At 39.7% G+C, this 24,977-nt stretch overlaps 1 protein-coding gene across 13 annotated transcripts in view; it reads right to left on the bottom strand.

The window, feature by feature from the left end:
* The window catches only part of TAF1 (TATA-box binding protein associated factor 1), a 72,165-nt gene that overhangs the window by 33,598 nt on the left and 13,590 nt on the right, over positions 1–24,977 (bottom strand). For 8 of the 13 annotated variants that reach the window (XR_011998194.1, XR_011998193.1, XM_025982901.2 and 5 more), the window contains exons 15-30: positions 23,119–23,319; positions 22,805–22,946; positions 22,310–22,440; positions 21,530–21,610; positions 16,043–16,192; positions 15,742–15,861; positions 15,272–15,447; positions 14,518–14,696; positions 12,885–13,098; positions 12,250–12,415; positions 10,714–10,925; positions 7,432–7,540; positions 7,118–7,216; positions 6,633–6,810; positions 2,462–2,529; positions 556–678 (exon numbers count right to left, since the gene is read on the bottom strand). Coding sequence is in view for 11 of the 13 variants with exons in the window: in XM_025982901.2 (XP_025838686.1) it covers positions 556–678; positions 2,462–2,529; positions 6,633–6,810; positions 7,118–7,216; positions 7,432–7,540; positions 10,714–10,925; positions 12,250–12,415; positions 12,885–13,098; positions 14,518–14,696; positions 15,272–15,447; positions 15,742–15,861; positions 16,043–16,192; positions 21,530–21,610; positions 22,310–22,440; positions 22,805–22,946; positions 23,119–23,319 (2,349 nt within the window). In the remaining 2 variants the exon portion in view is untranslated. The remainder of the gene's footprint in view (positions 1–555; positions 679–2,461; positions 2,530–6,632; positions 6,811–7,117; positions 7,217–7,431; positions 7,541–10,713; positions 10,926–12,249; positions 12,416–12,884; positions 13,099–14,517; positions 14,697–15,271; positions 15,448–15,741; positions 15,862–16,042; positions 16,193–21,529; positions 21,611–22,309; positions 22,441–22,804; positions 22,947–23,118; positions 23,320–24,977) is intronic. The other 5 variants (XM_072743787.1, XM_072743786.1, XM_072743788.1 and 2 more) reach the window with 1 other exon arrangement.

Below are 24,977 nucleotides of genomic sequence, written 5' to 3'. Positions count from 1 at the left end.
TTCATGAGAGACATAGAGAGACAGAGAGGCAGAGACACAGGCAGAGGGAGAAGCAGGCTCCATGCAGGGAGCTCGACGTGGGACTCGATCCCAGGTCTCCAGGATCATGCCCTGGGCTGAAGGCGGCGCTAAACCGCTGAGCCTCTGGGACTGCCCATGGCCTCTGATTTTAATGATAAAACACTCATACAGCAAAAAGGTCAGTTTTTAAAATTATATGCCAGTTTGCATTTATAAACACTACCGTTCAGACTCCCCAACATACATACCCATATATACTCTACTGTCCTTTCCCTTCCCCTATATTATTACACACTAGTTATTTATTTATTTTTAAGATTTTATTTATTTATTCATTAGAGACACACAGAGAGAGAGAGAGAGAGAGAGGGGCAGAGACACAGGCAGAGGGAGAAGCAGGCTCCATGCAGAGAGCCCGATGTGGGACTCAATCCCGGGACTCGATGATCACACTCTGGGCAGAAGGCAGGCACTAAACCACTGAGCCACCCAGGGACTCCCCTCTCCACAATATTTAGCACAGAGACTACTTACATCTGGAACTGCCATCATTTTCTGGGTGACAATGTTGTCCAGAATGAAAGAAAATGCTACTTGGTCATCATCATCCAGCAAGGGATTGATAGCTTTCTCTAAACGAGCCAATTTATCTTCTTTCTGATATGAAACAAAGCAAGGAAGAAACAAGGTTTCCCTGATGTGTAATCACCGCAGAAACTTATTGATAATTTACGGTTCAGTTACCTACTGCCCTTGCCCAAAAAAGCCTAACTTTGAATTCTCAACTTCAGTTCCAGGCAGAGTCCAAATAAGAGAAATGATATTCTAGTGAAAGGATCAAAAGGGATGTACCAACCGCTACTTTAGGTATTCTATCCTCTATTATTGTAGGTCACAAAGATACACATCCCTGGGAACTGATAACTTAGCTCCCACAACAAAGATATCTTCACCCAATTAGGTTTTAATATTATGCTGTTTTTTTTAACGATTTTATTTATTTATTCATGAGAGAGAGGCACAGGCAGAGGGAGAAGCAGGTTCCATGCAGGGAGCCTGACGTGGAACTCAATCCCAGGTCTCCAGGATCAGGCCCTGGGCCGAAGGCGGCGCTAAACTGCTGAGCCACCCGGGCTACCCTATTATGCTGTTTTTGCTGTAAACTGTTGCTGAAAACACTGAACATACTGTTGGTTAGTGACTTTTACATATGGGAATTGAACCCAAAAAGTTCTTTTCAGACTATACTAGGAATAAGTTTATGTTGTAATTGTTCCACATCTTCACCAACACTTAGTACTAGCAGTTATTTTTTAGTCTTTTCAGATTTTAGCCTTTCTGGTGGGCATACAGTAGCATCTAAACATGGTTTAAATTTGCATTTCCCCAATGACTGATCAAGTTAATGAATCTTTCCATGTTTATGAGCCATTTGATTATCTTCTTTTATGAAATGTCTACTTTAATATTCACATCATCATACTCCCACTTTTTATAAGCTTGGAAGGTGCTTTTTTTTGTAAGAAAATGGATACAGGGGCACTGGGTGGCTCAGTTGGTTAAGCATCTGACTCTTGATTTTGGCTAAGGTCATGATCTCAGGGTTGCGAGAGCGAGGCCTGTGTCAGGCTCCATGCTGGGTGTGGAGCCTGCTTAAGATTCTTTCTCTCCCTCTGCCCCTCTCCCCACTCCCTAAGAAAAAAAAAGAAAATCTTTAAAAAATTAAAGTTTCTCTCTGCCAAAACAGTCTCACAGTCTCTTAACTCTAGCTGACTTCTCAGGAATTCACTTTTCTCAGCCCTTTTTAACATTTTGTGGGTTCTAGATTTCACTCTTAGCTACACTATTTAATAACCATGATGCCCAGGGCAAGTAATTTTTTTTTATGGATCTCAGTTTTTCCATCTACAAAAGAAGGAATTGGATTATATAATTTCTCTAACATACTAAAGATCTGCTATTTCTACATTTCTCTACTTTTCCTTCTGTTACCATTCCCTCCTTCCTCAATCCTGCTATTAGCCATCCTCAAGTTCCACGCCCTTTTCTCATTTTATTTATTTATTTTATTTATTTATTTATTTATTTACTTATTATTTTTTAGAGAGTTATTTATTTCTTTATTTATGATAGACATAGACAGAGAGAGAGAGAGAGAGGCAGAGACAGAGGAGGGAGAAGCAGGCTCCATGCCAGGAGCCTGACGTGGGACTCGATCCCGGGACTCCAGGATTGCGCCCTGGGCCAAAGGCAGGCTCTAAACCGCTGAGCCACCCAGGGATCCCCTATTTATTTTTAAATATTTATTTATTTAAGTAATCTCTACACCCACCATGGGATTCAAATTTATGACCCCCATATTCTGAATGAACCAGCCAATAGCCACTGGCTTTCTGTCATTTTAAATATCTTACCTCAAAAAAAAAAAAAAAAATCTTACCTCTTTGAGTTTTTCATCACAGAGATCCAGCATAGATTGAGAGATCTGGGTCAATGAGTGCTTCGGACCTAAATTTATAGAGGAACAACAAGTGAGGCCATTAAAAATGGGAGACGAGAGCTGCCAATACCTCTCTAGACTTTTAACACATTTACTTAAATGCCTAGGATGTGCCAGGCACCATCCCAGCTGCTAGGTTAGAGAGATATATTAGTTTTATCTCCATTTTTCAGTGCTAACACATGACAGATACACAGTATTGATAAATAAACTAATTTTAACTCTTTCTTATTTTTATATATATGCAACAGTACTACTATTGATACTGCTGCTTTTAATACCTTGAAAGTAATACTATCGACAGGGAATGATAATTTAAGAATGGCTGAAGACATGAATGAATGATTTATAATCTTTCTATACTTAACATATAAAATTCACGATCACAATCTTTGTTTATACAACTCATGGTTTAGAATGTCCTTCCAACATGAGGCTAATCCAAAGCCTTTGTAATAAAAGATTCTCCATCTCATCTCAGACTACTTAATTTCCTCAAAATACAACAAGAACTTCAGAAAATACTCGAACTATTTCCTACAGTCCCCACTTATGGCTGCCTTGATTTACGCTCATTATAGAGATAATTAAAACATTTTCATCTAGGTGCAGTAATTCTGACTATTTCCTTTCAGTATCCTTTGCTTGACTATCTTTCTCTATTTGTTTATGTAAGTGTTCCGGAGACTCTAAGCCTCAACTCTATTCTCAACTAATTAATTAATCTAGCATTTGTTTATTCATTCAATGAATGATTAAGGATAGTCTGTGATGTATTCAATGATGAAAATAAAGGGAAAATAAGACACAGTTCCTACCTTAGCTCTTGGGTCAAAGAAAATGACATGAAAATAAATCACTGCCAAAATAGTCTGAGTGCCTGAAATATTTATGGATGCACTGATAAGCTGGATAGTCTGGAAATACAGACTAAACAATAAGCAAGAATTGGCCATAGGAGGGTAATTGTTGATTAGGTGAATAGGTGTGCTGAGGTTTATTCTACTTCTGTATATACCTAACAATTTCCATAATTTTTTTAAAAGACTGAGTATAATGCAAATAGAGAAATACACTGGTTTCTAGGAAATATGGGAGGGTTGCATATGAAACATGTTGTAAGCTGTTTTACAATTAAATCTGCATACTGGGAAGTGGGAAAGGCTTGCTGTGGCTGACATTTGAGTAGTGTCATTAGTGAAGAATAGAGATCCACCACGTAGACAAGACAGTGGAAAGACATTCCAGAGGGAAGAAAAAGTATACAGAGATACAAAGATAAGCAAAACAACAGAAATATGCGGCAGCACATTTCGCAAGAACCATAAGTAGTTTAATACAACTGCAACACAGTGTGCGTAGAGGATAAACAGGAAATGGAACTTGGAAAGGCAGGAGGGGCCACATTAGAAAGATCTCGTCAATGATACAAAGCCACTAAAGATTCCATGCTGAAAAAATTTTCAAATCTGTGTTTTAGAAGAAATTACCCTATCAACAGTGTGAAGAATTATGGCAAGCAGCAAAGGGAAAATCTGGAAGCTGCTGCAAGGGGTCAAATAAGAAATGACAAGGGCTTCAACCAAGATAGTAGCAACAAAGACCAAAAGGAAGGGGATGTGTTCCAGCAAACTGTATGTAGAGAGTACAATTCATGGGACTTAGTAATCTATGAATATGCAGAAGAGAGGGTAGAAGCAACAATGACCAGCATGTCTAGGATGTATAACTAGATAGATGGTAATATCATCAGTCTAAATAAGGCAACCAGATAGAGTTGCCAGAAGGGCACTTGGAGCCACTGGTAGCATTGCTACTACTTCTATTATCAGCAACGGGTATGAGGAAGAAAGGGGATTGAGCTAGAGAAAATTGTCAGGCTGTAAAAAGGTCATAACTTAGATTTTTGATTTTGTACTAACAATCTCCACCTAAATGACCTACAGGTACCTCAGCTCTGTACTTTCTAAGTCGACTCTTAACATCTTCTCACTCCTCTTCCATTAAGTATTTATCCTTGTAACTTGAATGACAGTTGGGCCTAACAAATGTGTTCTTCCCTTGTGTGTCGAGCACTCTGCTAGGCCCTGAGAATACAAAGATGAATAATAGTCTCTCTGGGAGGTCACAAAGTGATTGGAGATTCGGATACAATAATTCAGATTCAGTAATTATATAGAACACAGTTAAGAGTCATAAAAGTTGGGACGCCTGGGTGGCTCAACGGTTGAGCATCTGCCTTTAGCTCAGGGCATGATCTCCGGCCAGGGATCGAGTCCCACATCGGGCTCCCTGCAGGGAGCCTGTTTCTCCCTCTACCTCTCTGCCTCTCTCTGTGTGTCTCTCATGAATAAATAAACAAATAAATTAATTAATTAATTAATAATAAATAAATAAAATCTTTTTTAGAAAAGTCATAAAAGTTGATTTAATTGTGCTGGGGAGGACAGAAGATCCAAACAAAATGGGTATTTTGGGCAGTATGAATAAGTCTTCATGAAGCAATGATATGAGTTGGTCTGGAAATAAGAATGGAAATTCACCGTTGAAAGGAAACAAAGGGCATTCCAGACAGGGCAAAGACCATGCAAGAGGCATGAAGAAATGTCATAGGAGAGTTAGTGAAATATAATGCTGAATGTGGTAGGAGTCTCTAGTACGTATGGGTGCCAGACATTGGACAGGAGACTAGATAAATGGGTTAGGCATGCTTGTGAAAGAAAGGTCTCAGAATCTAGGTACTGCTATTGTCTCATGTTTACAGATGACAAAACTGAGGAGGCTGTGAGAGACTGTCTAAGGTAACTTATCTAAGAATTTGTCTAGGGTATCTTAGTAAGTGGCAGGGCCATGACTCATTATCTGTATTCTTAATCCCCACACTCATACATGAATCTGTGCTCAAGGATACAACTGGAGATCAGAAACCTTTATCCCTTATATGCAGAAGCTATACTGTTTCCCCCCTTTTAAGACACAGAAAGCAGGTTTCTTATTCCTTCTCTTTGCAGATCTTGAGCAAAGTGAACATGTAAGAGCCCCTATAACAAATCTATAGATCAAATCAAAGATTCACACACAGAAAATATAGTCATAGGCACACATTCTGCACAGGTTCCATCCATACTGTCTCCTCCTTCAATTTAATCAGTCCCACTTCTTCCTTCCACTAATCTTCATGCAACTGTTTCATTTCGACAGAAAGACTTCAAATTCTCCAGAGAATACATTAAAAACTGGGACTAACCACAATAGCCAAACTGTGGAAGAAGCCTTGGTGTCCATCGAAAGATGGAATGGATAAAGAAGATGTGGTTTATGTATACAATGGAATATTACTCAGCCATTAAAAATGACAAATACCCACCATTTGCTTCGACATGGATGGAACTGGAGGGTATTATGCTGAGTGAAATAAGTCAATCGGAGAAGGACAAACATTATATGGTCTCATTCATTTGGGGAATATAAATAATAGTGAAAGGGAATAGAGGGGAAGGGAGAAGAAATGTGTGGGAAATATCAGAAAGGGAGACAGAACATGGAAGACTCCTAACTCTGGGAAATGAACTAGGGGTGGTGGAAGGGGAGGAGGGCGGGGAGTGGGGGTGACTGGGTGGCGGGCACTGAGGGGGGCACTTGACGGGATGAGCACTGGGTGTTATTCCGTATGTTGGCAAATTGAACACCAATAAAAAATAAATTTATTATTAAAAAAAGTGGGACTAAAAAGAAGCAATATTATTATTTTTTAAGATTTTATTTATTTATTTGAGAGAGAGAGAGTGCGCATGAGCAAGCACATGAGCAGAGGGAGAAGCAAAAGGAGTAGGAAAAGCAGACACTCTGCTGAGCAGGGAGCCCAATGAGGGGCTCGATCCTGAGACTCCATGACCTGAACTGAAGGCAGACGCTTAACTAATTAAGCCACCCAGGCATCCCAAGAAGCAACATGAAAGGACAAAAATGTGCACTGATTTTCATAACCCCAAAATGCATATACACTGTAGATCCTTTCAGTCAGTCCAATGTAGTCTGAATTTAGGACTAGTTAGAGACAAATAAGGATCTGAAAGGTGATCTTTGCAGTCAAGGGACAGGTGATTCTTACCATTATAGGTTGCACTATTTTTCACAATGAGCTCCAAATGTTCTCTGAACTCTTCCCGAGATGGGTAAAGGCGTTTGCGCACATTTTCACGGAGTGTTTGTAAGTCCATTGGTCGAGTGATGATTTTGTAGTAGTCCTTTACAACCTTTGCATTGACTGGAGTGTGGAAAGGGTAGGTCTGTGCAAATAAGAGACAGCATTATCCATGAGCAAAGAACACCTGGCAGAGCCAGTTCCTGAAGACTCTCACATCTTACCTGTCTACCTGGCCATCAAGTCTCAAAGGAATCCTTCTAGATGAAGCAGGTAGATCTGTTTCCTCTACTAAACTATTTTTTAAAAAATAAAACAAACCAAAAAACTACATCCCAAAGATTAGGAATTCCATATACCTACGAGTATACTCTACTGCCCTCTATCTGAAATCACAGATAGAACAAAGGGCTTTGCCATTCCTACTGTAGAGATGAATGTGATGAACTCACATTTGGGAGATCTCTCATGTCATTGATGATAGACTCCAAGATGGAGGACAATGTCACCATTGGGTCTGTCCGGCGCCGGTGAATGGATTTATGAGGTCTCTAAGGAGAAACGGGAAATCAGAGTGCTTCTTTAGATAAGAAAAACAAACAATCCTTTCTAGCTATAGCTTAGAAATCTTGTAATGAACGGTACACATTATTTTCAGGGCAAGGCCAAAGGAAGAATCTAAGGCTGTGCTAGAGCCATGGGTTAGAGGGCTGAAGGAATCAATGAGAACCCCACCTGGTTAGAAAGAAGCAATGGAGATACTCACATTTAAGTAGTCACAGTGAACAGTGGTTCCAACTCGCCGTTTCTTCTTGGGAGGAAGTTGTTGTTTAGGGAACTTGAGAACCAGAGATTTTCTTCGAACCTCATCTGCACTGTAATCAATGACACTTTCATAGCATATAGTCCCTAAATCTAGTCCCCAGAAAAAAAAAAAAAACTACAATGAAGAAGTCCAAAGTACCTGAGCATGAGCCTGAGGAGGAAAAAGCCAAACCAAAGGCCAGATATCCAATTTTTTTCTTTTTAAAGATTTTATTTATTCATTCATGAGAGGGGGGCAGAGACATAGGCAGAGGGAGAAGCAGGCTTCATGCAGGAAGCCCAATGTAGGACTAGGTGTCCCTAGATATCCAAATTCTAAGGCTCAGATCAGGCAAGGCCTCATAGGATCTCCAAATTAATAAAGAACCAGGCAAGACACAACCTCACCTCAGTTTCCTATTTAGAAGATAAGGGAGCTAGGCTAAAGGAATTTTAAGAATTCTTCCAGCTCCAACATTCTATCTCAAGGTTCAAGGGCTAGGAAGCTAAACTTATACTGGAAACAAGGAAGAAATTAAAAACCTGTATGCAAAAAAAAAAAAAAAAAACTAGCTTGAGTTTCCCTCAATCATTAAAAGCCCATTCACCTTTTTCCTTTCCATTGTATGGGATCAAGACACTACAATTTCCTTTCATAGTGTGCTTCAAAACATGACTACTATAGATACTGATAAATTAAATTAAGAATGGAAAAAAAAACCCCAGGGTGTCTGGGTGGCTCAGAGGTTGAGTATCTATCTGCCTTCATCTCAGGTCCTGATACTGAGGTTCTGGGATTGAGTCCCGCATGAGGCTCCCCACAGGGAACCTGCTTCTCTCTCTGCCTGTGTCTCTGTCTCTTTCTCTCATGAATAAACAAACAAATCTTTAAAAAAACTTTAAAAAAATTTTTTAAAAACCCACACTTAATAGAAGCAGAAACAATTTGTATGGTGGTAACTAGACTTATGATGGTGACCACTTTGTAGTGTATATAAATACTGATCTACAACACTGTACATACATCTGAAAATTACATAATGGTACCCACCAATTTTGTCTCAATCAGAGACAAATGAATATAACTATATGTCAAATTGACTAAAAGTTATACACACACAAAAAGTTATACTCAGAAGACTTCAAATATATTTTGAATACCCTGGCTGTACAACTTCAATGGTATATAGTTTAAGGACAATAAGCTACAAAAAACACCTTGAATCTACTTTATAAATTTGTTGTTAGTGATACTGGTATTACAATTCCCAAAATACTTTGTATATGACAGATATACAGACAGAGCAAATGAATAAACATTGATGGTGGAAACCAGGAATAGGATACAGATATAAATGGGGGAAGAGGAGGAAAAATCTGTAGATACAATTTGAATTGGAGATTTTGATATGTGATCTATAATTTATGTGTATTTCCTAGCTTATCCACTAAAAGCCTAGCAGCAATGACATCTCAGTGACAATGAGCATACCTAACACCTAGATCTTGGTTCTAAATACCATTTTGTGATAAAAGGAACCAGGGCTCCTTGAAGAATGGCTGCTTCTAAGTCTTGAACAAGGACATTTCAAGGACAGCCTAAAATATCTTGTGTCAGAAAGCAAAGAAGTTCTCAAAGATTTACAGGATTGTTTCAAAAGGACACAGGATCTGGCTTTAAGAGGTCAAAAGTGAGACAATATGGTTATCACAATTGAAAACAGTGTTAATAAATTATATTAAGTTTACAAAAGGAAGAATTTCAGAATCCATAGAAATACTCAAACAGAAAGGAAAGGAAAGCTCTTCTTTATAAAATGCCAGTTAATATAGAAAGAATGCTATAATTAGAAAAACCACTATTTTACAACCCTTAAATTTTTTTTTAATTTATTTATGATAGTCACAGAGAGAGAGAGAGAGAGGCAGAGACACAGGCAGAGGGAGAAGCAGGCTCCATGCACCGGGAGCCTGACGTGGGACTCGATCCCGGGTCTCCAGGATCGCGCCCTGGGCCAAAGGCAGGCGCCAAACCGCTGCGCCACCCAGGGATCCCTTTTTTTTTTTAATTTTTTTTTTTTTATTTATGATAGTCACAGAGAGAGAGAGAGAGGCAGAGACACAGGCAGAGGGAGAAGCAGGTATTTTACAACCCTTGATGTAACAATTGAGTTAGGCAACAATCATCAATGGATGCTACAACTACTGAAAGATTGTTAGGGTACAGGATATTCGCCCACATGCATAGGTACCTTTACAAAGGTAAAAACATACCTTTATTATAGGGGGTTCTGGGGATCACCACTTAAACAAGATGATCAAAATAGTAAGAAAACCTGACATTATGTGATTCTTAATGTGGTATAGTTAAGTACATAACATCACCTCTTTAGTAAACTTGCCAAAGACATTTAATCTAAACATAATCAATGAGAAAACAACCAGACAAATCCAGAATACAGGATATTTTAGGAGACAACTGGCCTGGACTCTTCAAAAAAGTCAATGCCACGAAAACCAGAATAGGCAGAGAGAACAGTTCTAGATTAAGAGACATTCAAAATGGGATGCCTGGGTGGCTCAGTGGTTGAGCATCTGCCTTTGGCTCAGGGCATGATCCCAGAGTCCCAGGATCGAGTCCCCCATCCAGCTCCCCACAAGGAGCCTATTTCTCCCCCTGCCTATGCTTCTCTGTGTGTGTTTCATGAATAAATAAAATACAATCTTTAAAAAAGAGAGACACACACACTCAAAATATTTAATGTTTGAACTGGGATTGGATCCTGAATTGGCGGTAGGGCAGGCCATAAAGGACATTGTGATAACCATCTTTTAGGATGGTCGGTTACTGGAACTCTCTGAGATTAGGGACTTTACATATAGGATGAGTGCCTTGAAGTAAAATAGGAAGAGCACCTACGGCATGCCAGGCACTGTGCTACATGTTTATAGTCTGTCATTTTATCTTCATAACTACCTTGGTAAGGGTGGTTTTATTTGGTTAAAATAAGGAAACTAAGACTCAGAATTCTAAGTAAGGTAGCAAGCCCCAAGGCAAGTGGTAGAACCTAAAGGAATGCTTTATGACAAAAGACCATAATTGTCATTACTGGCAATAATTACTGAGGAAAATCCATCAAAGTTCCCATGTTCTGAGTTCCACTCATATCTACCCCTGCCACCCTTTGATATCATCAACTTTGAACAGATCTCTCCATAGCACTTCCTGCCTGCTATCCCTTACCTCTCAATTAGCTGTTTCCCCAGGACGATCTTGGTCCCTTCAACCTTGATAAGTTCTTCATTATCATTATGAATGACTGTCTTTTCCAACTCCTCCTCCTGCTCCTCTGTCATGGCAACAGGATTGGAAGGTGGAGCATTTGTTTGATAGTAGAGGGGGCAGAATTTGTTTGTCCTCATGTGCCCAATGGCACCACAAGCTCCACATTTCAGCTGCAAAAGAAAAAGTATCAACGTGTCAGAGGTAAACAGGCTGCCTAATGTTTGCTTTACAAAATACATACAAGGCAGGTGCTGAACTTTTGTTTTAACATAACTATTATACACCTTTCAACAAGAAGCCACTTGACAAAAGAGCTTGTATGGAAATGACAATTCAAAATAAAATGCAATCCAGAGACTGGATTCCTCTGGTGAGGAAGAACAGGGAGACGATTTCCACTCTCGAGTCAAGTTGTAGAGTATGAAAATGTTAAATATGCAGGAGAAAGTCTGTTGGAAGCTGAAGACTGTATTCAGCAGCACAGGCAGCCAAGCATGGGTGTATTTTCAGTCCCAAGGAAAAGGTTCAGTAATACCAAGTTTCCGTCTCAGTTTTGCAACTGACCTCAGTTTCAGCTGTAATATGACGTCAACTGTATATTTATATCATATATAAGAAAGCAACTTGAAAATATTTAATCACCTCAGTACATGTTACCACCAGCTTACATTTGCTGAGAATTTTATAAAGTACCTCCCATGCATTATATCACTCCAACAACACTATGAAACAGCTACCATTTCATAAAAGAAAAAACAGGTATAGTGGTAAAGGTTAAGGTCATAGAGCTACTAAATGGCAGAACCAGAACCTGAAGCCAGATCTGTTTGCAAAATCATGGTTCTCTCCACTATACCACAGTGTCCTCTTTTTATGGTGTACATTATAGTTACCTTGTAGAGTAATGTCTGGAATCCTACTTAAGTTATGGAAAGCAACCTGTACTGGTAATTTTTTTCTGTTGCCTCTTTTAATATGCACAATTTTAAAAGGATGTATGTATGTATGTATACACACATACACAAAAGTGCACATTAAAAAAAAATCTATCTCGGGCAGCCCTGGTGGCCCAGGGGTTTAGTGCCGCCTTCAGCCCAGGGCGTGATCTGGAGACCCGGGATCGAGTCCCACGTCAGGCTCCCTGCATGGAGCCTGCTTCTCCCTCTGCCTGTGTCTCTGCCTCTCTCTCTCTCTGTGTCTCTCATGAATAAATAAATAAAATCTTCAAAAAAAATCTATCTCAGCCAAGCCTACCTCAACTCCTAGGAAATATTTCCAACGGATAAAGTATAAAATGACACCCAATGGCACCAGATTAGGTTGCTGGTACCAGTCACACTGGTACTGATAACACCTGAGTAGCCACACCAAATCAAACTAGATTTCCACAATACTGCCCTTATTCCTGGGTTAGGGAAGATGCCAAAAGCTAAGGGAAAAGGTATGCTTCCTTCCTTTGCCTTGTTAGCTATGGTCACACCACATTATATTTACTTTTAGATCAGGACGCTCCTTCATTTTTTTAGGCTTCTTCTCAGGAGGACCCTTAAGCTTCTCCTTTTCCTGATTCCGCTTGAGCCGCCTAAGTTGCTCTTGAATCCTCCGCCGTTCCTTTCGCATCTCTTCTCGATGCTGTTCATCAAAAAGGGCAAACTTTCGACTGAATAACAAGGGGGAAAATATCACGGGACCGTAAGCAAAGCCAAACCAAGATGACTGTCATGATAGCTAAACATCTCAGAACTAAAGTAATCCATCCAGCTAGAAATAAAAGGGACTACTTGGCATTCCCAACTCTCCCACTCATCAGCCTTCCACATGTAGAGAGGCATCTCTCTCAGAATAAGACTTTCTGAGTCATCCCTAAGGTTTTTGCCAACCAACCACAATGCAAAGGACCCAGGCTGAACTGAAAACAGGCCTTTATTTTGTAGCAAATTTGAAATTCTCCCTGTGATTTGGCTCTGTAAGAACCCAAAGACCTAAATAAAGGCATGCAACCAACACAGACCTTCAACTTCCAACTGTACAGAATCCGGTCACTAAAACTCAAGCACCTACCTCATCCTCTTTCCCCATCACTTATATCATCCTCCCTATCATAATGGAAAGTGTTGAGTCACACTCACATGAATTCCTCATCTTTTGTGGTCCGTATGCGCACATAGGCATCAATGACAGCAGGCTTTCGGACTGTCTCACAGCGAACATACTCTTTCCCTTCTTCATCTCGAAATGTGCGATAAATTTTGAGACAACGGCCAGTGGCAGAAGAGTTAAGGCTAGTCACAGAAGCTGTATCATCATCTCTGTGATTGTTTCCTGATGCTGCAGAACCTGCTGCTGCAAGGCAGAAAGAGATTTCCACACATTCCCCCTACCACTCAAATGGTCATTTTCCTGGGTTTGAGTGGAGACCTCGAAGCTCAACATGCTACAGAAGTACCATTCTACAGAAAGTATCAATGTCACGACCAGGCCCAAAATATACCAATTTGTCCTTTCCTGACTTCATTTTACCACTGCCACTGTTCCCATTTTCCAAAGTGCACGAAGTTCTGAAAGGAACTCAAAGAACTATGTTTGTTATAGCGGACAGAAAAATAGCAGCTGTATTCTGATTCCTCTGAGTAGCAAAAGGAGAAAGTCCAAGTAGCAAGTAGTTGATGATCATTTTAAAGAAAAGCACCAAAGGGAAAAGTGGTGCCAACAAGTCCCAAGTCTTAAGGCCTAGATTATGCCTCTCAAACTTGAACATGAATGAATAGGATCCACCTGAGGATTCTCATTAGACTAGATTCCAATTCAGCAGAGTTTGGGGTAAGGCCTGAGAAGCTGCATTTCTAATGAGCTCCTGTGTGATGTAGATCCTGCTGGTAGGACCATACTGATGAAAAGACTTTATCACATCTTTACAAAGTAGTCAGAACACAAAATTTTACAAAGCTTTTACAGAGAGGAGGAAACAAAGGAAAAGACTACTAGGAGTGAGAACAGTTTTAAGCCTCCATCTTCAGCCTCTATCCTCTCTCTCATAGTATCTATATCCAGGTTTTCATTTGTCTGCCTGACATCTACACTGGAAGTATCATGGGGACCTCTAACTCCACACATTACATCTTCCCTTCTCACATCTGCTTCTTTCTCTGAAATTTACTATTTTAATCAATGGTACCACCATCTTTCTGGCAAGCCCAGAGTGAAACTTTAAGGCCACCTTGATTTTTCACCTCTTTTCATTTCCAATATCCATATCCCAAACTAGTTCAGGCCCTTATAATCCCCACTCTCAACTTCCACAATTTTTCGTTGGTGATTTTTAACTCCTTTTAGGATCTAGGACTCCTCTGAAAATCTTCTGAAAGTCGGGGATCTTCTCAGAAAAGGCACATTTGCACAGAATTTTACATATGATTTCAGAGGGTTCAAGAGCCTCCAAATTCACCCACAACATCTGTTTTTAATAACTCTTACCCTCTAGGATAAATGATCAGAAAGCTCACTTGATATACAGCACTGATAGCCCTGGCTTGGACAAGCCTAATATGGACAAAGGCAACAGTGGATTGCCAGCGTCTCTTCAATCTGTGCCTCCTGACAAACCTACAGTTTGGTTTGCAGTAACCTCTCTACCTCATCTACAGGCTTTTTTCCACTCATCCCCTACTTCTTCCTTCTCCAGCTCTGGTTCAGTTATTAGTCTGCAATTATTTATACTTTTTTGATCCTTCTCTTTCTTGCCTGTGAAATCACTACCCTCACCCAGTAGCATCCGCTGCAGTTCCTTCCGCTCCTGCTCCTCTCGTTCACGTGACAGCTGAGAGCTGGTTTTCTTATTCTGCAACATGTTCTCAATGTTCTTTCCCATTTCTTCAAAGTCACTGTCTTCGGCTGAGCTGCTGTCTGTGTCAGTTGATAATATTTCAGTTGATGACAAAACCCTAAAAAGATAAAAAACAATGTTAAAAATTAAGATGAGGGGAAACATGAAAGAATGTAAAGAGCTGAAGAAATATGGCTTTAGGCAACAGTAGGAAATTGGGAAATCAGCCTTAAAAAGGAATACCCCAAATCGACTAAGACATGAGGGCCTTAACGGAAAAGCTTTACAAAGTTTTCCTAGACATCTCTCAACAAGGCAAGTTTGAAACATGAAATAGCACAGCAACTCTTTCAAAATTCCTAGAGAAAAAAAATCCTAGAGAAAGCCTGAGAAATACATCAGCACATTGATTATTTTTAACAGAGCATTACCAGCCTCTCACAAGTAAGCCTTCAGAAAAAACATTCACTCCCCTATCACCACTCACAAAAGTTGCCATGGAACCTAGAGTATCTCTTGCCAATGCATAACCTTTGCCAAGATGCTCTGAAAGGAATAGGTATTCTTGCAGTATTATGAACAGACACCACCCTGAAATCTCAGATACCTAACCACCTCCTCTTTATTATAATATAGTGTCTGGGACCCCTCCCCTTTCCAGCTTGGATTTGCTGCAGCACTAAAACAACACACTTGTTCTGTAGATCAAAGATGCGCTGACATTCCTCTTTGTAACGCTCTTGATGCTCAGCCACAGAAAACCTTGATCCACGGGCAAATTTACTCATGGGCCCCTCTCCCGAGCGGGCTTGCTCTGTTGACATTGTGCGTACCACATCAATCACTTCCCAGCGGGACAGCTTTTTAATCTATGAGAGAGACAGACACAAATATATATACCTAAATCATCAGAGATTTCAATAAATAAATAAACCAAGGCATGCACTTAGAGAGCCAGACCAAAAAAAATATATATATATATCACCCAACGCAGGTTAAACAGAAAGCTTGGAGAAAGCTAACTCCTGAAAAAGTGCCCAAGATCCAGTATACTACAACCGATACCACAAAATTATTCAGATAGTTCCTTGCATCTGCCTCCTTGGTTTTCTCTCTATATACACAGCCCCTAGGAGACTCAAGTCGTCCTCTTCCACACTCACCTCTTCCTCAGGCACACCAAATTTACGTAGGAGCTGCTTGGCATTTTTCAGTGAGAGGCGACGGAGATCTGCATCTGTTCCTGTCACTGTCTTCTTCACTGGCTGAGGCTCCTTATCATCCTACCTCAAACATGAAACAAAACAGGCAAGAACTGTAATAAGCTGAACTCCTTATAGTAGGCACCTAAGCCATTCTGTCAACCTAAGTGTTTTCCAGATCCTCCAGCCCATTCGCCTCCACTCCTAATCTCCCTTTCTTCTTCCCTTGATTTTTAGCTTCTAGGATCTCAGATAGTCTCACCTTCTGCTGTGTTGGTTTGTTTGGAATCTTGACATAGGAGAATCCTTCACCACACCCTGTGGGATCTGCCACCCCAGTCACCTCCAAGAGACACTTGCCCTTCATGGCAGCAATGAAAGCCCTTGTGGTGTTCCAAGGAGCAGTGCGAACCTGAGATATAGAGAAAAATTCTAAGGGCTGTGGGAAACATTTGCTCTATGTGTAGCCAATTCTTAGATGGTAGGGATAATTACAATCACGTAGATTTTATGCTTTCTTAAATTAACCACAAAGATCAATAATTGTATAAAGCTGCCCAGTACTCAGCTTACTCTTCCTCCCCCCATGGTACTTATGATATTAAATAGAAATCAAGATCTCAACCAGTGTAAGGAGGAATATGTGGAAGAGCAGTACCCTTTAGCCCCATATCACTTGGAATATATTGAGAGTTCTCAGAGACAGTGTTGCCCCACCCTCATGATGCTCAAAGAGGTTGATGATGCATTTGACTGCCCAATTGCTCAAAAGGCTTTTTTAGAATAGCCAATATATTCTAAAATTAAATAATAAGCATGTTTTGCAAAGTAGCAGCTTTAACCCCAGGTCCATTTCTACCTCTGCCACTGGTTTGGTCAAAAATGTCTGTCCTCTTCTGGGGAGAAGTCCTCTCCTGTGACCCTGAATAGTATTTTACTGACCCCTCAAAATAATCAGGCAATTTTTTTAAAAAAAGATTTTATTTATTCACAAGAGACACAGAGAAATACACAGGCAGAGGAGGAAGTAAGCTCTCTGCAGGGAGCCTGACACAGTACTCAATCCCAGGACCCTGGGATCATGACCTGAGCCAAAGGCAGATTCTCAACCACTGAGCCACCCAGGTGCCCCAATCAGGGAATTAAGACAAGAGGAATGTGCTTGTCCACACAGACCAGTTAAGAGTATACACAATTAGCTAAAAGATGGCCAATTCTCTATTCAAGATTCAATCTCAAAGGTTATTTGACAAAATCTTTACTTTCTGAAATTCTTAGACATCCACTCATTTTCTATTCCAACCTCAAAAGAACACAACGATGCTTCTTCATTCAGTTTGACCTCATTTACAATCATTCAATGATTTTAACAAATATTTATTGAACACCTAACACACATGCCAGGCACTACTTTCTCATGGACCTCACATTTGTGAGGAAGAGACAAATAACCAACCAAATTTAATACTACACGATCAGTGCATTGACAGCAAAGTAAAATGTGTTACATATACATAAAGAAAAGGGATGCCTGGGTGGCTCAGTGGTTAAGCCTCTGCTTTCAGCTCAGGGCATGATCCTGGAGTCCCGGGATCAAGTCCTACATCGGGCTCCCTGCATAGAGCTTGCTTCTCCCTCTGCCTGTGTCTCTACTCTGTGTGTGTGTGTGTGTGTGTGTCTCTCATGAGTAAATAAATAAAATCTTTAAAAAAAGTGTTACAGGGATCCCTGGGTGGCGCAGCGGTTTAGCGCCTGCCTTTGGCCCAGGGCGCGATCCTGGAGACCCGGGATCGAATCCCACGTTGGGCTCCCAGTGCATGGAGCCTGCTTCTCCCTCTGCCTATGTCTCTGCCTCTCTCTCTCTATCATAAATAAATAAATAAATAAATAAATAAATAAATAAATAAATAAATAAATATTAAAAAAAAAAGTGTTACATGCACATAAAGAAGAGAAAAATGATAATCCAATGTGAATGAATGGTGGGAGTTGAGGGCAGGAATCAGGGTAAGCTTCCAACGAAATATAAATTATAGATGAAGGTAGGATGGTAGAAGAGTGGCAAGAAAATATTCTAGGCAGAGGGAAAAACCGTTGTAAAATCCGAGGAGGCAACAGAAAGAAATTTGGGAACTGAATGAACTTTATTATGTTTGGAGCTTAGAGTACAAGATGGGCAGGGACAGATGAGAGGTGGTTAGAGTTATATATAAGACCCAAATCAAAAAAAAAAAAGACCCAAATCATGTAGCACCTTGTAAATCATGTGAAAAGCTTCTAAGAGAAGTGAGGATCCAAAGAAGTCTTTGTGAAAGAAAGTCAGAGGATCACATTTTTGTTTTAAATTCTTATTTTAAAAGGTCATTCAATTTTCTAAAAAATGGTGTTGGAATAATTGGACATTGATATGCAAGAAAAAGAACCTTAATCTATACCTTGCACTCTACACAAAAATTAACTCAAAATGATCTAAACATAAGATCTAGAACAACAAACCTTTTAGAAGAAAGCATAAAAGAAAACCTTCGCATCCTTGAGTTAGATAAAAGTTTCTTAGACGTATCAAAACCCCAAGTAACAGAGAAAACTGACAATTTGGATTTCTGTTCTTCGAAAAAAACACTGTTAAAACAATTAAAAGACAAGCCACAGGCTGGGAGAAAATCTTCATAAATCACATACCTGATAAAGAGTCAGACCTAGAATACGTAGTCAGACCTAGAATACATAGAGAACTCTCAAAACTCAGTAAGAAGAAAATAAGCAACCAACTAAAAATAAAAGTGGGCTAAAGAGATAAACAGACACTTGATCAAAGATGATGTCTGGATGATATATAAGCACATGAAAAGATGCTAAACACCCTTAGCCTTTAGGGAAATGCAAATTAAAACTGCAGTGAAAGACCATTTCATATCTGACAGGAGAGCCATAATAGTAATAATAAAAAAAGAAAAATAACAAGTGTTGACAAGGATGTGGAAAAACTGGAACCTTACACAATGCTAATAAGAATGTAAAAATAATGCAGTCATGATGGAAAACAGTCTGGTGGTTCCTTCAAAGATTAAACAGGGGCCCCTTGGTGGTTCAGTCAGTTAAACATCTGCCTTTGGTTCAGGTCACCATCTCAGAGTCCTGAGATCAAGCCCCATGTCAGGCTCCCTGCTTAGCAGGGAGTCTGCTTCTCTCCCTCTCTGCCTCCCTACTCAGGCTTTCTTTAATAAACAAAATATTTTTTAAAAACTGAAACAATTACTATATAACCCAGTAATTCTACTTTTAGGTATTTAACCAAGAAAAAAGGAAAAACATCTAAATATTTATACATGAATATTGATAGCAACTTTATTCATAATAGCCAAAAACTGGGAACGGCCAAAATGTCCTTTGGTAGGTGGTTAGCTAAACTGCGGTATATGCACATTATGGAGTGCTATATGGCAATACAAAAAACAAACAATCAATAACCTGGATAAATCTCAACATAATAATAGTGAAAGAAGGAATATATACTTCCAACAAATGAAAATAGAATATCCACATGCAAAATAATGAAGCTGGAGCTTTACCTTATGCCATATACAAAAATTAACTCACAATGGATCAAAGACCTAAGTGTAAAAATTAAAAATATAAAACTCTCAGATGAAAAACATAGAGGAAAAACTTCATGACACTGGATTTGGTAATGATTTCTTGGATATGGAACCAAATGCACAAGCAACTGAGGTAAAATTAGATACACTGGTCTGTATCTCAATAAAAAAACTCTGCATCAAAGGACACAATAGAATGAAAACGCAACCTTGGGAGAAAATATTTGCACAGCATGTATCTGATGAGAGATTATTAATATAAAAGGTTTATCTCATCTTTACTAATATAAAGAATTCCTACAACTCAACAACAGGAACCAAACTGATTCAAATCTGGGCAAAGGACTTGAATAGATCATTCTCAGAAGATACACAAATGTTCAATAAGTACATGAAAAGATGGCTCAACATAACTAATCATGAGGGAAATGCAAATCAAAATCATAATAAGATACCACCTCACAACCATTAGGATGGCTACTATCAAAAAATAATAAATAACAAGTGTTGGCAAGAGTGCGGAGAAATTGAAATTCTTATATACCACTGGTAGAAATGTAAAATGCTGCAGCTGCTTTAAAAAAAAAGGGGGGGGGGCAGCCCGGGTGGCTCAGCAGTTTAGCACCGCCTTCGGTCCAGGGTGTGATCCTGGGGACCCGGGATCAGGTCCTGCATCAGGCTCCCTGCATGGAGCCTGCTTCTCTCTCTGCCTGTGTCTCTGCCTCTCTCTCTCTCATGAATAAAAAACAAACAAAAAAACCCCCAAAAAACTAAAAAACTCAAAATAGAACTACCAGGTGATCCAGTAATCCACTTTTGGATATATATGCAAAAGAACAGAAAGAATTTTGAAGAGATATTTGCACACCCATCTTCACAGAAGCACTAGTCACAATAGCCAAGAAGTAGGAGCAACCCAAATGTCCATCAATGGATGAATGGATAAGCAAAATGTGGAATATACACACAGTAGAATATTATTCAGCTTTTAAAAGGAAGGAAATTATGATATATGCTACAACATGGATGAACTTTGAGGATATCATGCTGAATAAAATAAACTAGTCACATAAAAACAATACTGTAGGATTCCACTTAGGGAAAGTACCTAGAGTAGTAAATTTTATAGACAGAAAGTAGAATTGTGGCTGTAGAGGCTGGGAGAGGAAGGAATGGAGACTTGTCGTTTAATGGGTAATAGAGTTCCAGCTTTGCAAGATGAAAAGAGTGCTGGAGATTGGTTATATAGCAGTGTGAACGTACCTAATGTTACTGAATTGTACACTTAAAAGTTAAGATGGCAAATTTTGTTATGTATATTTTATCACAGTTAAAAAAAAGGTACATGCTATATGAGTCCATTTATCTAAAACGCTAGAAAATGTGAACTAATCTATAGTGACAAACATCAGTGGTTGTCAGGGCACAAGGAAGGTGGAGAGAAGGGAGGAGACAGGAGAAAGGAACTCCAAAGGAGTACAAAGAAACATTTGTGGGTGACAGATACATTCACTATCTTGTTAAGATGATTCACAGGTATAAACATACATCACAACATATCAAATAGCACACTTTAAATGTGCTGCTTATAGTATCAATCTTACCTCAATAAAACTGTTTTTTTAAAGGATAAATGGGGAAAAAATAAATTAACAAAAAAGACTAAGTGGGATGTACCCTAATAAAAATTAACGTAAAAAAAAATAAAATAAAATAAAAAATTAACGTAAAGCCAGGGCACCTTAGTGGCTCAGTTGGTTGAGCATCCATCCAACTCTTGATTTCAGCTCAGGTCATGATCTCAGGGTTGTGGGATCGAGCCCCACATTAGGCTCCACACTCAGAATGGAGTCTACTTGAGATTCTGTCACTCTGCTCACCCCCCACCCAGCCCGTGTGTACATGGCTCTCTCTCTCAAATAAATATATTAACTAGCTTAAAAAAATTACAGTAGGGATGCCTGGGTGGCTTAGCGGTTGAGCGTCTGCCTTTGACTCAGGGCGTGATCCTGGGATCCCGGGATTGAGTCCCCCGAAGGCTTCCTGCATGGAGCCTGCTTCTCCCTCTGCCTATGTCTCTGCCTTTCTCAATCTGTGTCTCTTATGAATAAATAAACAAAACCTTTAAAAAAATTAGAGTAAAGCCTTACTTCATCATCAATCTTCATCTGGAAATCTTCCTCATTTTCTTCTTCTGGAGCAAAAAAGGACTTCTCACCATAGCCAGCATCCTGGAAGAGCACAAATCTAAGCATAAACCAATCAACACACTGGAAAACACAAAGTACAAGTTTCAATAAATACCAAGAACAAAATATCAAAGTATATTTGTGCATAGAGAATGGATTCTGTAAAGTCTTCACTATATCTGTCCCCATTCTACATCCTTGGGACTATCAGAAGATATATTATGTTTCAGGGAACTTGCCAGCTGATGTGTAGGATAGTTAAGGCCCATTAGGAAAGCTAAGTAGAGACACTCGTCACTGCAGACTCATGAACTCAGGTGTATACCTGTGCTCTCTCACCCTGGCTAGACCTTTCCTGTTTGGGCCTGAGAAGGATACTGTGCTTCTCTAAAGCACATATCCAGCACCATCATCTCTGCCCATTTGGAAGGCTCTGGAAAACAACTGAGAAGTATTTTCCCTGTTTACATACCTGTCTTGTAAAGAACAAAGATTAAAGTCACCACCCAAGTGGACGAAACAATATGCCCTGAGTCCCACATTAAGCCTTCCCACTACTATTTAGTTCCACTATAATTTTCCTCAGAACCAATATACACAGAGTACCTCATGGCCTGAATTTTTGAGTAACTGGTTAATAATCTAGTAACCATCGTTTCTAAGCCAGTGAGGATAGTCTTCATCCTCATCTCTCTGACACGAATCCACGAGCAAAGGCAAGGCCAAGAGGAAGGTGTTCACCTTTAGTCGCTGCTCTGCAGCTATCATGCTGTAATAAGCACAGCACTGCTCTGGAGAGACCATAGCTCTGATCTCCTCTTCAGTTGGTAAACGAAAATCTGACTTCAGCACCCACCAGTTTGAGTCCATCCCTAGAAAAAGTAGAGAGAATGAGACCATTTTGAAACCCAAAGGCCCTTCCCCTGACAGCAACAAGGATAACAAACCAAGACTGAATCAAGCAATCTCCCAGAAGGTTTAGCCAGTTAGCCTGCCTACCAAAGAAAACCTCTGCTGCTATGTTTCCTATACCTTGTGACATCCAACATACAATAAACTTCCTGGAAGGAGAAAATCAAAAAGCAATCAGAGCCTCCATAATTAAAGATTTACTACTTCCTTCTTTTGATGACTCGCAATTTCTAATTCTGTGAGCTGTATGTTGATCCTTTCATTGAAAGCCAGAGTTCCTTTCTTAGAGAAAGAGAAAACAAATATTTAGTCACAACTCATGACCTGTGCGTTTGAAGTCAGCGCAGAGCTTTAGCCTCTTGCGGATGCTACTTTCTGAGTGAGAAGGAAAGGCTTTTTTTATATCTTCCATTCGGATCCGCCTTGGCCGATCTTTACTCTTCCAGAAGAGGCGGTAAATAAAAACCTGCCAAACAAATCCAATGTTTTTCATCTGGCAAAGTAAAGGATAAAAGTCCTTGCCAGGACTCCTTCCCCTGCTAAGCCCCTATGTATTTTGATCTTTCCTGATGTGCCCCCCAAATCCACATACCCTGTTATATGCATCCTGACCCACCTCCCTATTCTGTCATTCTTACCTGGAGAAAGTCTCGAATATGTGTATTAGCTCTTTTGGAGTTGGGCCCAGGAACTTCAAACAAGGGGCATTGCTGGCCGACCACAAAAATATCCACTAACTCCCGAATGTAGTAACCTTGTCTTGTCCGAATAATAAGGAAGTCAGTTTCTGGCATCTTATGAAGATAAATTGGGGCACGAAAGAGATTGTTCTCAAATGCCTAACAAAAGTAAAAATACAAAAATTATATACAGAGAAGCCCTAGGAAATTTAGTCAACTGAGAAAGGAAAATGAAGCTTATTTGCTCTCCATCCCCATAATGCCATCTAAAATCTATCCAGTAATATAAACAAATTAGAATATGGAATGTCAAACAGGATTAGAAAGTAATTTTTAAAAAAAGGTAATTTTTTACCCACTGGCTATCTTTAAGAGTCAGTAGTAGGGAAATCACAGGATTTGGATTCAGATGATAATGACTCTGCTACTCACTGAATGTCAGATAAGTTATTTAATATCTCTGAAATTAATTGTCCTCATCTATATCTATATCTATAGATATTTAAAAATGTCTATACCTTGCAGAATTGCTATGCTTATATATGAAAATCACTTTATAAACTAACAAGTATATATTATTACCCTAGACCCCAGCATAGCTCCTGTCATAATACAAGTAAGATCAAAACATTTGTTTTTTTAAAGATTTTATTTATTTATGTATTTATTTATTTTTTTTTAAGATTTTATTTATTTATTCTTGAGAGATAGAAGGAGAGACAGAGCCAGAGACACAGGCAGAGGGAGAAGCAGGCTCCATGCACCGGGAGCCCGATGTGGGATTCGATCCCGGGTCTCCAGGATCGCGCCCTGGGCCAAAGGCAGGCGCCAAACCGCTGCGCCACCCAGGGATCCCCTATTTATTTATTTATGAAAGACACACACAGAGAGAGAGAGAGAGAGAGAGAGAGGCAGAGACACAGGCAGAGGGAGAAGCAGGCTCCATGCAGGGGAGCCCAATGTGGGACTCGATTCTGGGACTCCAGGATCACACCCTGGGGCAAAGGCAGGTGCTAAACTACTGAGCCACCCAAGGATCCCCCAAAACATTTGTTAAATAAAACGACAAAAACAAAAATTAATGGAGTAGAAACTGTGCTAGAAAAAAAACAGACTAAACACACAGGACAGAAACATCTGAGCTTGTTTAAGCAGCAGCCAGATGGGGACCAATCAAACCTGTGACTTGAAGGAAAGACTTCTCAGAAAATCAGAAAGGAGGACAGAAGAGAGACAAATCTTCAACATATGGATATGAATAGAAAATTCTAAGTGTGGGAGAAAAAAAAGAAAATTCTAAGTGTGAAATGGAGAGAAAAACAAAATTACAGAAGATAAAAAAGAGGATCTTTAAGAGGCTATAAAAGTAACCACAAGGGACACCTGGGTGGCTCTGTGGTTGGGCGCTTGCCTTTGGCTCAGGTCACGATCCCGGGATTTGGGATCGAGTCCCACATCGGGCTCCCTGCAAGGAGCCTGCTTCTCCCTCTGCCTGTGTCTCTGCCTCTCTCTCTCAGTCTGTGTCTCTCATGAATAAATAAATAAATATTTTTTAAAAAGTAGCCACAAAAGAAAGGGAGGGATTGGTAGAAAATCTCAACAGAAGGTTACAGGGAGAGAAATGCCAGCAGTCTAAAGATGCTTTGGGAGAATAAGCAACAGTATTAATAGAATACACTAGCTATGAGAGGAGGAAAAGTGGTTAAGCCTACCAAGAGAAATGAAGTGGAGGACAAAACAAAACAAAACAAAACAAAATAACAAAAAAAAACAAGGGAGGAGAGTGATAGAGATGTCCTCACATCATTTGCACATAT

The sequence above is a fragment of the Vulpes vulpes genome, chromosome X (assembly GCF_048418805.1).
Source record: "Vulpes vulpes isolate BD-2025 chromosome X, VulVul3, whole genome shotgun sequence".
Lineage (NCBI taxonomy): Eukaryota > Metazoa > Chordata > Mammalia > Carnivora > Canidae > Vulpes > Vulpes vulpes.
The sequence above is the reverse complement of the archived record's forward strand: the minus strand, read 5'-3'. Positions and strand labels throughout refer to the sequence as shown.